This window comes from Haemorhous mexicanus, chromosome 3, assembly GCF_027477595.1.
Source record: "Haemorhous mexicanus isolate bHaeMex1 chromosome 3, bHaeMex1.pri, whole genome shotgun sequence".
In the NCBI taxonomy this organism is placed as follows: Eukaryota; Metazoa; Chordata; class Aves; order Passeriformes; family Fringillidae; genus Haemorhous; species Haemorhous mexicanus.
In genome coordinates, this window is record NC_082343.1 from 66,109,866 (window position 1) to 66,123,876 (window position 14,011).

General features: G+C 39.3%; 1 protein-coding gene across 1 annotated transcript in view; it reads right to left on the reverse strand.

Moving 5' to 3' along the window:
• Window positions 1–1,860: 1,860 nt before the first annotated feature.
• The window catches only part of CLVS2 (clavesin 2), a 56,004-nt gene continuing 43,853 nt past the window's right edge, over window positions 1,861–14,011 (reverse strand). The window contains exon 5 of the mRNA XM_059842188.1: window positions 1,861–10,203. Within this exon, the coding sequence (XP_059698171.1) occupies window positions 10,116–10,203 (88 nt within the window). The 3' untranslated portion in view covers window positions 1,861–10,115. The remainder of the gene's footprint in view (window positions 10,204–14,011) is intronic.

Sequence of the window (14,011 nt, forward strand, 5' to 3'; positions counted from 1 at the left end):
AAACACTTTATTTGCTACTGACACAAAGAATTTCTGGCTTTGTGAACACTTACTTGGTTTATATTGTGCTCTACAGACAGAGATGAGTGTAACCGCTGCCAGTACTATTGAAATTATTAGCACAGCTCCCAGTTTCACTATCCACTCCTCTACCCTTCATCACTGCAGCACTACTGTGGGCTGCACCAGAGCTGTGTAGCATGATAGGTAATTGACTCCACAGACAAAGCTCCTATACTCCTGAAAATCCTTGTGGCCATGCCACTACACTGATGGGAGTTACACTGACTCCAGTCTCCTTTTGACTGGAGGTCATGTATGGACTCCTGCCCACAGGGAGTAAAAAGCATTCCTCTGCCCACTTACCCACTTTCATGGTACTATGTGTCTAAAATGTCTGTGTAGCCCCAGTGTAGGTCCCCATTGCCCCCCAGTTCCCTCAGAACAAAGGCAGGTCTGGCACTCTTTCCCCCATCCTCCAGCCCACAGGCTGGTCTCTTCTGGTAGGAGCTGAAGGTACTGGAGCTGCACATGAACTCCAGCCAGCTGCACATCAGAGCCAGGCAACCTGAGCATGCCACAACACACAAGATGCCAGCTATGAGGCCTCTTTTTCCCACAGAAAACCAACATTAGGGAAGGGGGTTCCAACATGGGAGCTGGGGTGAGACAAGCAGACATACAAACACACACACACACACACACACACACACACACACACACACACACACACACACCCCCCACACCCACCAGAGGTGACACACTGAGATCACATTGGTTGCAGGGAAAAGCAGCCTGGCAACACACAGATGGGTAGTGGTTGTAACTCAGAACTCTGGCATTCCAAACCACACCATCACAGGGGCTTCAACTCTGCTGTCAGAGGGAGGCAAGTGAGGGATTTCCAAGGGAGCAGAGAGCTGTATTGGCACGTAGCTTGTACAGTTATGTCATGATGAAATGCACCCTTGTGCAGCAATGGCTTACATACTGTGTACAGCCATGCAGCACCTGGGAGCTGAGGGACTGACTACATTACCACATAGATGAGAACCCATCAACATTTTTTCAACATGCTGACATAAGGAATGAGTCTGCATACAGCACTGAAATTATGTGTGAAACAGGAAGCTACTGCAGCCTATTTTTTTTAATCTGTGTATACCAAAGAAAAGATACAGAAAATGTACAGAAGGGATTAATAAGTGGCCTTGTGTCTAAAGCAAGGCATACTACAAAAATGACATTAAAGAAGCATATAAACACATTACCGTAATTTACTGGGCCTCACCTCTCATGGGGAAAAAAATCTAGAATGAAATATGGTCATTCAGCAGGCAGTGCTCCAATGTCACACAGCCTGCTCTATCCTACCCTGGTTAATCTCTCCTGAGAACAGAAACATTGTGCTGAAGAAAGGGACATCTCTGTGAAGAGCTAATACCACTTCCCCCGGATGTAGCATCAAAAGAAAAGTCAATGAACACAAGACAATGCTAGGGAACACACTACACACGGAGCTTAGAGGCAGGACAGTAGGAATGATCTTGGGAGGGGAAATGAGCTTTTCTTGTGCTGCACCTCTAGTGATCTTCTCCTGTGAGATAAAAGAGACTTCCAAGTGACAGTTCAAAATGGTATTGTAAATATGAAATATGTTAACTCTCTAAAATTTACTGATGGGTGTAAGAGCCATGCAGTGTCACCAGATTTTCATGCTGACATACCACTCGGTATTTTTCTTTCAATACCTTGGTTAAAAAATGCAGTTCATCCAGTTAAAGTATGTCTTCCATATATGTTTTACCGCAAGGAAGGCAGACAAACACTCCCATGTACAAACACGAAAATATATATGTATTTTAATTTTCATTTGGTCGTATTTTATTTAACAGAATGTCATTCTTCCTCAATAACCATGATGATTCAAAGTAGTAGCACTCTCCAAAGCAGCCCATTGATCACACAGAACTGATGATATTTAAATATACAATATAAAGAGTGATGTTTCACAAAGTTGCTTTATCTTCAGACTTTAGGTTAGAACACAACAGACCAAAATTAACCATTTCACTAGGTCCAAGAATAAAATTCAAACTGACAACAAGTTGTGAAAAGAGAATAGTTATTGAAACTTTACAGAGAAAGAACATGATTAATAAACTTGTCCTGGCTTTACAAATCTCAGACCCCCTGAGTCCTAACAATACTAAACTGAGAAACAAACAAATTTTATCCTGAGGATACAAGCATTGTTTGTAAATTACTCCTGCAATTTAATTTTGAATTTTGATATGGTGCTATAATATTTTCCATAAGGCTCCAAAGTAGATTGCTGCATGCAAAAAGAACATTATTCAGTAGTTACTGCTACGCAAGTACTACAGATCACAGGAGCCTTAAGGCACAGATTGACAATCTGCAATTTTAGATGTCACCATGACTAGCTGTTAATCATTAGTCTCATAACAGAGCTGTATTAATAGATTATGTGAGTGCTTTTGTATTTGCATGAGCGTGGAATCAACAGAGTTAACGTGATTTGTGCACAGCCTTCACTGGGACACGAGTACTTCCACAAAATGTTGTTGATTAAGAGTTGGGGCAGTAGCTCCTATGTGAAGAGCGACATCTAACAGTCAGGGAAGGTAACATCTTAAATCACAAGAGTGGTTTCACCTACACTTCTAGCCAGGCTCTTTCGTTTTTCATTCCTTTATGATGTGGTTGGCCTTGGTCTCATTTTCCATCTCACCCTGTTAACTGGAGATTTACAGAGGGGAAATATTTAAAATACTGGTCCTCAAGATCTACTCTGCAGATCATCACTATATTTGGGATTTTTTACAGTTTTCTTCAGTTATTCATAGAATAAAGCACACACAGAAGACAGGATGCTGTTGAACACAGGAGGGTAGGAGAAGGGATGAAAAGCTGGGAATGTTTTGCAGAGCACATTTCACACAGCAATCCTTAGGGTGAAAGAGCTAGAGAAACAAATTATTTAAAAGAGCCATTATTCTCAACCTGAACACTAGAAAACTGCAAAACAATTTTTCTTAATATTGGCATGTAATGTAAATGTGCCCCTCTGAATATATTCACAGCTTTAGAATGACATTTTCTACTATTTCATTCCTTTTACTATGGCTGCATCAAAGATGCACGTGAACCTCAGGGACAAACACACTTAAAGGAAAGTGATTATACACTAAGTCCCATCAAGGGTACAATGCAACCAAACCCTGGAAGTCTTTAAGTTATCATAATCTTAGGCATTACTTGTAACAATAACAAATTTAATATTCTTAGGCATTAAGCGTAATGCTTAAAGTTGTCAGTTTCCTTTAAATCATCTCTGCTCTGAGTGACTAATGGCTACAATTAACATCACCAGCAGCACTGTTTGAAGACACAGGACACAGATCACCAGCTACAGCTCGAAGGCTGCATAATTAGCACAAGACACTGAGGTTTGCAGGAGAGATTCCCACACCACTTCCACTCACAGCTTTCCACAGAGTAGGTGCTGATACTGATGTCAGGGCAAGGCAGGCTGTAACTTGAGCAAGGGCTGAATTCTCCCAAAAAATTTTCTCTGCAGCGGGGTTTTGCAGAATATGTCCCTCCCTTCTCTTCCTATGGACAGGTTGGGGGTGCTCTGCCCTTCCAGCTCCTGCATGCTACATGTGACCCACATCCTGTGAGCAACTGTGGAAACAGCAGCACCAGAGGCACTTCAGGTTTAGCATATGCCTCAGGTTTAAATATATCCAAACTGAGTTTGTGTGGGAAAGTGAGAAACATGTTATCTCTCCTTCCTGATGGCAGATGCGTCATGGGGTTTGTAAGTCCTCTCTAATATCACTGAGCAGGTGAAAGCCTCCCTCATAATTAAAATGGTTAACGAGTTCATTCCAAATACCTAATGTTGCTTTCTCCTTAGGCCTGCCACCTTTCCTTACAGCCACAGGGCTCCTTTCATTATCTCCTTCCACGACTTCTTCACCCAGGCAGGACATAGCACTTCTCATATTCTTGGGACCCATCTACAGGTGAGGCTCTACTGTCTTGTTCTCACCCCTTAAATAATATTCACAAGCTCAGCTACAGCACCTACTATTTTACATGGTAACTCGTATTCTAAAGATTTGGGAAACTCTATTGTGGCCATACATGGTAGACCATGTGAAAAATGGAAACTCTGCTCATAATGTAGAGGGGGGGGACTCATAATAGGCTACTGATTAATTACTTGGAAGTGTTAATGCAAATTCTATCACACCATTTTTGCCATTCATACAGCTTTCCACTGCAAGCTTGCTTCTTTCTGTTTTGATTTTTTAATTATTGTGTTTTATCATCTTCTATTATCTCTCCCCTTGATTTTTTTCTACTCTTAAATTTTTATTAACCAAGGGACCTGATTTGAGATGCCTGCCTTTAGGCTCTGCTGTTTGTTGCTGATGATGCGACAGCCTCTTTAAGGAATCACAGCCGCATTTCCATATCAAATAAAAATCCTAATTAACTCCCGCCATTTGTCTACTGCAAATTGACAGATACATCAATTCCCTAGAAGTGAAGTCTCTGCAAAAGGAAGCTTTGTCATACCTTTATTTGAGAGGGAATGATTGTGAGCCCCTGGTTCAGAAAGAACAGATCTGGCTGACCACAGTCTCTGCAGACAAAATACTTTGGCCATATTTTAACAAGACTTGTACCATAAGGAATTATCAGCATCTTCCTTTGGAGGTCTCTCTATCTGCCCTGTGTGCAATGCTTCCCCCTGGCTTTGGATTCCACAGCAATAGCTGATCATTTTGTTATTTTGAACTCACTGCAGAAACTTCTTTTTTCTCTAGTTTTCAATTCATACCATGCAAGTGTTAACACGTCTTTTATCAATCAAAGCAGTTTACACACACAAAACACCAGAGGAGGAGTGACAAAGGAGTGGGAACTTCCCGCCCATGTTTTAAATTCACCACTGCCCAGCACTGCACAAGTTGTTATTTTTTAACAACAAAACCACTTTGCAAATTATGCAATCCAACAGGGGTCAATGCTGTTTTGTGCCAACAGACACTTATGCAGGAAACAAATTAGGATCCCAAAAGCTGATAGGAAAGAAATTCCTACATAACTGAAAGCTGAAAAGCAGACTGAAAGGAATGTCCAAGGCAATCTGCTAAACACAGATTTTGACACAGGATCATTCAAAGTTACAAGGCAATACAGGATGTGGGATTCTATCTACCTGGTTTGCACTTTCATTTGGGGTCACCTGAGCATGCCTCCAAACAAAATGTTGATGTTCCTTGTATAGTTAATGGAAGATAAGTATCTTGTTTTGTCCCTGACAGATTTCTTTACGAGGCAAATTTCATTTCGTGGGAGTCTTTGGATTAAACTGTCTTTTTTCCCAACAATGAAACAGGGAAGAAAGGCATTTCATTTGGGGGACATGCACCCTTTTTGCCATTTTCTCTGCAGAAATGGTTAAATGTACACTCAAATTTAACTCTACAGGAAAGCAGATCACCCCTGGTTTGCAAAGGTCTCTTGGTAAAGTGTTTAAAGAAGCCAGACATGAGTGAATCATCAGTAAGACCTTCTTACATAAAACAGGGACACACTATTTTCTCTCCTGTTAAAATCACTCTGAGTGATCAGTGTAATCTTTTCCACACAGAAAAATGTCTTCCATTGAGATACGTCTCTAACTTGCTGTGCTCCTGTTTTACTACCTGGGAAATGGGATGACTATTATTTTCTCAATTTCATAGATTATTTTGAAGTTTGTGGACAAAAGAGCTACTCTCACCAGCAGAAGTACACACTCATAGGCTACTTGCAAAATACCTTTCTTTAGAGGGACCTGATCCAGCTAGCAATGTGATTAAGTGCTTTCTTCAGTACAATGCTTTGAGACCTTTGCTGTTGTCTTTCACATTGATATTTATCTTCCAAATTTGTCTTGGAACCCAACACTGCTAACAGCTCAGCAGGACATTCCCCAGACACAGTTTAAGATTATAAAATCCAAACTCCCCCTAAAATCCCATTGTAATATTCTACATTAAATCCTGAAGCCTGATTGATTTTGGTTTTTTCTCTCTTGCATGCTCTTTCTCTTTGACTTTATCAAAAAACTTGACAAATACATACTTTGATAATCATAACAGAAACAATATCATAACAGGGATATGACCAAAGCTTATTGCAAAGTGTTTTCCAAGTAATGCTAAATGGTAGTTCTTATGATGCTTGACAAACTTTAATTTCCCAAACGGAACAGGAAAATAATAAAAGACATGAACAAGATACTGTCAGGTTACAATTTTGTCAGGTAATGTGCTTAGGCTTGGCTGTGACTGTGATTAAATAATACAAAGAGCATTCCATGCAAGGTACTGAGCTAAAACATTTGAGAGCGACAACAAAGTGAATCTGCTCCTCCACATATCAGTGACCTCTTGAGGTCCCTTTTACTCCTCTTTTCTTTAATTCTGTTTTCAGTTTGTGACTAGGCATAGCATGTTTGTAGAGTGCAAAACATCTTCTTAAATATGCTATACAGTAAATTTACATCTCTGTAAAGACATCTCAAACTATTTTACAACTAATAACTATTGGGAGGGAGTCTGTGTATTTGCTGGAGCTTAGTGGGTCTGATTACCTGTCTCTATAAAGCCAAGAGTCTATTAACATCTCTGATTACAAGTAGGTTTTGGTCATGGAAGTTTCCATAATTTTTCCATATATTTTTAGACATTTGTATCTTGGAAAAGTCATTATGTAAGAGGATATTTTTAGATCTCATCAAAGGCCCAAAACTATCAATTTTTACCCTTTTTTTTTTTAATTCCTTTTTTTTAATGTAGTTGGACAGGTATATCCAGTTTCTCCACTAAGTTCCTTATATTGCAGGATATTTTTATATGCATATCAGCATGCATAATTACAACAAGGTTTTATTCTACCCAATACACAAGAAAGGTAAGAAATTAAGAGAAGCTCCTCCCAAGCATGTGCATTCTGTTTTGAGCACTTAAATTCTGCTATAAAAATTAGACATCAATTCCTATGATAATAAAGATTGGAAAAAGTTTTCACTCCAAATTCATCTAATAAAAATTGAACTACCTATAAAGATTTTCTACAAGAAAGGTGGAACCCTTTATGTACCCTGATATGTAAAAGAGAAATGCCTTCAAAGAATAGTGAGAACAGGTAAAGTATATTTATTTCTTTTACTCATTTCCATATTCTTTTGCAATGTCACAATTGCAATTACCACTGTCAGAATTTGATTCAGCAAAATAAAAGCTGCAGCCAAGATGACCTGTAGCCCAACTCTTCAAAGGGAGAGGATCTTATTGAAAAAGCAATTTTGTTCTTACTGAAAGATGAGGTCCCAGTTACACAAAATTATAATATATCCTACTTTCACTTTCTGGAAAAAATGTATTCATACTCATTACCTTAAATTGAAATCAGACATCAGAAAATATTACATAAATTACAGTTAAGTGCACAAATAAAGGATTTTCAAACAAGAATTTATAAGCTTCAAAACAAATCTCAAGTTTCATACAGTGGAACAGATTTGCATTTTGTGATTAGACAGGTGGTATACTCTGAAATCAGCATTCTGCTGATTCTGTCTTACACCAGTCTGGCCCATGTATCTAAAAGGATCCATGAAGATTTTCATCACCACTGTGTCACAGCTTGTATAAATGTGGAGTACTGACTAAATCCTGAAGCCCTTATAAGGAGAAAATTTCTACTGATGTTTTAGTCTTATCTGATGAGAATATTTAAATCATAACCATGGCAATATACTATTCTACTAACCAGAAGTGTGGAAATATATAACATACATTCAAAAATGGCACTTATGCGAATACTGGAGACATCTCACTTTTACAAGGATTGTGAAAAATACAACTAAATAAAAGAGTATATAAGAACTGATCATTTTTTCAAGTCTCTCAAACCACAGAAGTAGTATCAGGACAGTTTCTACTACTGACAACTTTTCAAACAGACTGATAAGAAGTTCAGGCTCCATATCTTTCCTCTCTGCATTTCCTAACACATACCATGGAAACAGAATTAGGAAGGCAGAAAGGCAATGAGTTGTTCAGACAAGGTCCTGCAAGCTGATGGCATATTAGGACATACACTATTTATCAGTGCTGCTAATGACATGTGAAGTAGGAAAGCTTTATCTGTGATTTGCCTGGGCTAATCAAGGGTGATGCTGGAAGAGTCAGGGTCATCTCAGCCCTGAGAAACGCTGAAGCTGCCACCACAGGAGCTACAGCTCAACTCGAGACAACAGACTTTCAAGTTCCCACTCTCTGCTCTTAACCCATCTCAGTCTACCAAATCTTACAGCTGTAATCATCCTGGATGAGAAGAGGTGACCTACAACCAGTAACTTGGAAACTTCACCTACCACTGGAGTGATGAAGAAATGTTTTAACCTCTAGCACTTGGGAGGCAGGGTTGCTGTGAACTATCACCTCCAATGTTGTCAGTGTTTTCATAACTAATCCCTGCACTGCCTGAACATGCTCTTAAAATACCTTTAATTATTCAGATGTTTTGCTGGGTACCTTGTGTGTCTTCCCACTCTGAACATAAATAAAAAAATCTGTCAATTTAAGTCCTAATAAGAAGTTACATTCTCGCCTCAGCACACCACGGGCTGCACACACATCAGCCAGCACACAGAGATGACACAGCCCCTGTGTTTCAGCAGATTTACCCAATCCCTAGTGAAACCTGTTGCCCTTTTGAGGTAAAATGTATTTCTCTATTATGGCACATGTTCAGTATATACAGTTACACAACAACCAAAACAAAGGTGTCCCACACTATAGGCTGAGATGGTTGACTAAAACTTATTCATATTAATCTTTGCTTGGAGTGGGATGCTGTTGATCTATGGAAAGTTCTACTATAGCAATAACGACAGTGTCTCAATATACAATCTATAATATATCTAAGTACATTGAATAGGTATGATTTCTTGTATAAACCTTCAATGAAATATGAAATATACTCATCTAACAATGTCATCTTGTATGCTTGTCAGAGATTGGTAAATATATATATATATATATGTATCCAGTCTCCCAGTGCACAGGATTCAGTGACTAACCTCTGCTGCCAGGCTTTACTTTCAGATACTGATTATTCCACTGTAGTTAGAGGACTAATGTCTCACTCCAAGGGACAACAGAGTTCTGGAAAAATTCTTGATGGGCACCCAAAACGCAAGAGAAGTAACTCCAATGTGTCCCACATTACAACACCCAGATTACGGTACCAAGCCAGGTTACTTGTGTAAATGAAAAGTTAGGGAAGAAACCTCAGACACCCATACAGCTAAATGACAAAGCTATCCAAGAGTTGGTTCCAGTTCACCTGTGATCTTTCTCACAATGTACATTGTTTATGCTAAATAACAATCCTAGACCCCAGTGTTATTTGAGAAACCAGTTCCCACAGTTAGGAAACATTGCACTGATTACAGCATCTCCCAATGCCATATTCCCTCTTTATCTATTCCCTCTTTATCTTAGCACACTATGTGATCATTGCAGAAAAAAATCCAGTAGTCAATGAACTAGTTGGCTTCCCATGGGAAGGACAACACTTAATTGCCTTTGATATTTTTCTTTGTTCAGTATGTTTCTCTCTGTGCATGTGTGTGTGTGCATGTGAGAACACACGTTTTCTTCTCTTTTTTATGGTGCGCTTCACTGACATATTTAATAGTCACTCATTTCCATAGCACTTGTTTACCGTAACTTACAAAGTAAAATTGGAGGATTATATTGTATTTACAAACAAGTTGGCACTTACAGAATAAATTATTGATTCCTTTTCTTTTTTTATTTAATTTTCTTTTTTTTCTCCACTTCTTTTTCACCAAAGGGCTTCCAGAATTCAGGCAGAATAGTTACACCTGCTGCCAATATGCTACATTAACATGAGTAAATAGGATTCCAGCTGTTACACTCTTTCCCAATGATTTTCTTGTTGCTGAGAGGCAGTGCCTTCCACCTCAGTTCATGTCCAATGCTCAAAAACTGTTAGTCAAGTGAAAGCAAAGGCTGCATGTTTTCTTCCTCATTCTTATCCATGCGTTTCAGCACCCCAGGATCCACAACTGACTGAGACCTGCAGAGGGACAACATGTTTATGTGACATTTCTAGATCAAGACAAATGAGGGTAAACCTCAGCTTTCTTTTGTTTATTTTAATTTCTATCAGGGTTTAAAAATAAGGGTACAGCATTACCCAAGCATCTGGTCATTGCAAATCATCAGGAAATACTCTCATGGAGGGATAACAGGGCTCTGTGCTGATCTGTAAATATGGGAGCAAAAGGTGGAATAAAATGGATTCTCTCTTCAGTGAAATTGTGAAGCAGGGAGTATCCTCAACACACAGGAGCAAACTAAGCTGTCCTCAGTAGTGACCTAAGCACTGACTGTCTCTCCAGAAGGTTATACAGCAGTGGGCTGGCAAAGAAGGTACAATTCAGCCACCCAGCTGGCTAATCACACACTGCAATTAGCAGGATGTGTTAGCTGGAAGCAGAGGTTGCTCATTTTCTGAATAGCATCTCAATTCAACAGTGTGAGATCCTAAGTCAAACCTAGGAATGGTGCCATGGTTAGCAGGATTTCTGTAGCAGCACAAATGTGTCAAACTCACTTTTCAGCTTAACTGAACAAGGCAGGGTAAATTCACTGATGACTGTAAAATTTCTCCAGATGCTCTGACTCAGCCTGGAAGCATAACATGATACCAGTGCCCTGCAACAGCCATATGTGAGAGGCAAAGAGGAAAACTGAGTCTCCAGCAAAATCAAAATGTTCCATTGAAGACAAATCCTGGAGTGTTAAGATGGGGTCTCACATAAGCCATGGCTCAGCTCATCAAAAAGCAGCCACTTCTGGGCTACAGTAAATGCAACTCTGGTTAGATGTTTCCTTTAGTGAGAAAAATCTCAAGCAGGAAATGCCTACTTCTCTTTCCTTCTGTAAAGATTTGAGATGACTAAAGAGCATGTGTACATCTCTACAATGCAGGCATTTATTTTTGATCAGTGGAAGCACACTGTGCCTGCAGCATTGCTACAGATTTGACCATTTAGAGGGCTACAGTGCAGAGAAAAACCTTTACAAATTCTAACCTTTCCTAAGATAAGCATGTCAATTCCCCCCCTCTTATAAACTGGCATCCTCCAGTGAAACCAATGAATGAGGCTGATGAGGTCTTTCTCAAAAAAATTTAAAGAAAACTTACAAAAACACAAGAAAAAACATCTGACTTAAAGCTTTGGTGAAAACTTTAGACACAAGATTATTTTCTAATAATATTTATCCCATTCTCATACTAATACTAAAATCAAGAAAATTAGCTTTTAAAATATGATCATCTCTCTTGTGACAAGCATAATTTAAACTTTTTTAATTAAGAGTGTAAAATAATACTTATCCTGAACACTAGTCAGTTCTCCAGGCAGAAAACTAAACCACTGAATTAAAAATGCTTTTTTAAAATCTTCACCACAAGGTACTGTGCCAATGAAAAGCTGATTGAAAATTTGCTGGTGGGAAGCTGCACTCATGGAAAATCCAGTTCATCATGATAAAAATTGCTGTGGAAGCAAATTAGCTTCAAAGGTTTGCCAACTGGATGTAAGTGCTAAAACTGAGCCTTTTTCTCAGCTGCCAGTGACTGAGCAGACAGGGTTTCCTCTTCTCATCTGGGGAGAACTGAAGGGCAGCTGGAATGCCTGCAAACCTGGCCTCCAGTTCCCAGTGAGGAAGCTTTGGCCATTAATTCCCAGGGCCTCCAAAACCCCCAATGCCAAGGCAGGTGTGAAAATCAAACTGCACAAATCCTGATCTATGGTTTGTAAGCTCAGATGCCCAAATGCCTTGAAGAAGGAGATATAGTTTGCACTCCGTTTTAAACAGAAATATACTGTCATGCTTCATGCCATTCAGCAGCAATTCACAAATGAAGGCATGTGAAAGGAAAGACATTTGTTAAGTCTATAGCTCCTTCTCTTCTGCCTACATCTCCCATCTAAATTTACAGACATTACTGAATACATTCTGAGAAAACACAGTGGGCCTGAGTTATACAACAAAGTCCCATTGCAGAGGTGAGGAACCAAACCACACCTCCACTGCAAAGTTTATCAACACAGACACCTGCCCTGCTGGGTTAGGTGAGAGGAGGATGCAGGTCTCCAGCTGGGTCCCTCGGGATGACAGCACAGGTGACCACAGCCACAGGCTAAACCTGACTGCTGAGACAGCTGCACTGTTGCCAGGTGACAAAAACAAGTTCTCCCCAGAGGTCTGTCTTACAGGTGGCATTAATTCCTCCTTATATCCATCATCCTCCTCCCAACTGACCTTCCTTTCAAGGTGAGGTCATCCAATTCACTGAAAATTCGAGGAGATCTGGAGGAATGTCAGTGGTTCACACTGGGGGCAAAAAGAAATGGGGTGTAAAAAAGAAATTAATTCTCTGTAGCAGTTTGGTTTTAGAAAGACATTCTTTCAGGAAGTCAACTAATTTTAAAATGGTAAGCCAAATTAAACAAGATAACTGTTGGAGATCGGCTAGATGCTTGTGAAATTTGTTCTAAGCTAAGCACTTTTCATTACCTTAGTCATGGTTTTTCATATATTAAAAATTTTATGCACTAACATATACTGGCTGTGGGTTTAAACTGAGAGAAACAACCCATCAGTTGCTGAATACAAGGGAAATTTAATTTTTAACGAAATAGAGTTTATCTGGTTTATCGTAACTTTTCTATTCCTGTTTTAACAGAGTCTGTGCACTTAGTGCACTGAAGTCTTGGGACTTTCTGTCAGTCTGAGTACTAGCCCAGTAAGACTACTTAGTGCCTTTTAAAAATGTCCAGCAGCAGGGAACAAGGATTACAGCAGATGCTGGAGGCATGCTAGCTGAGAAAGAATGCATAGAAGGTGAAGAAATTTTAGCATAATGTTATACAGATACAGATTTCAACATATTCATTTTCTGCACTAGGTCTCCTACTGTGTTAGATCACCCAGAATGAAAGAATTTGAAGATTACACTGAAGTGTAACACTGTGTGAAAAGAGTTTTCAAGAACAAGTTAAATGAGAATAAAAATTATTAGAGAAAGAATGAAGAATCTGGTCAACTCACTGTTTTTCCACTTGATAATATTCTTGCCCAGCACAATCTGGAAAACTCTGCTCCAAACAGGACACCCCAAAAGGACTTGTCACAGGCCTTCTCATATTTTATTTTGTTGCACCCTTGGATGAAGTTATTTACTCTCACAACATCATTTTACAGCAGAAAAGACTTCTGCATTTCAGTTCCTTACTTCCATCCTTCTGTCTAAGACAGCTCCTCTGTTGTCTCATAATTCTTGTATTATGTGCAAATCCTATATAAGTGTATTGCTCACCTTTCCCCTCTCCTGGCTCTTTTTCACTGTCCCATTTTCTCCATTAATTGTGTTAGTTACACATTTCTAGCTTCATATATCTGAGCATTGGGGATTTTGGAGGCTCTGGGAATTTATGGCCAAAGCTCCCTCACTGGGAATTTGAGACCAGGTTTGCACCCATACCAGCAGACCTGTCATATAGTTTCAGAACCTTTTTTTACTTCTTATCCTAGCTCATTCCTATCCAATTTCTTGCTATTTCCCACCTTCAGTAAAGTGGAGGCTTTTTCAACACAAAATCCTTAAATTTTATTGGTTTTTTTTTCTTTTTTTTAAATTTCCTATAGCAATCTTATCTTTTCTCCTGTTTCCACAAAAATAACTCCCTTTTAAACCACACTGTCCTTCCCAGTCTAGGCAATATTTTCCCGCCAAAATAATCTTCCTGGCTGAGAAATCTGAAAATATTTTACCCTGTTTGATCTGTTTCCAGAGTTTCTTTCCCTTCTGT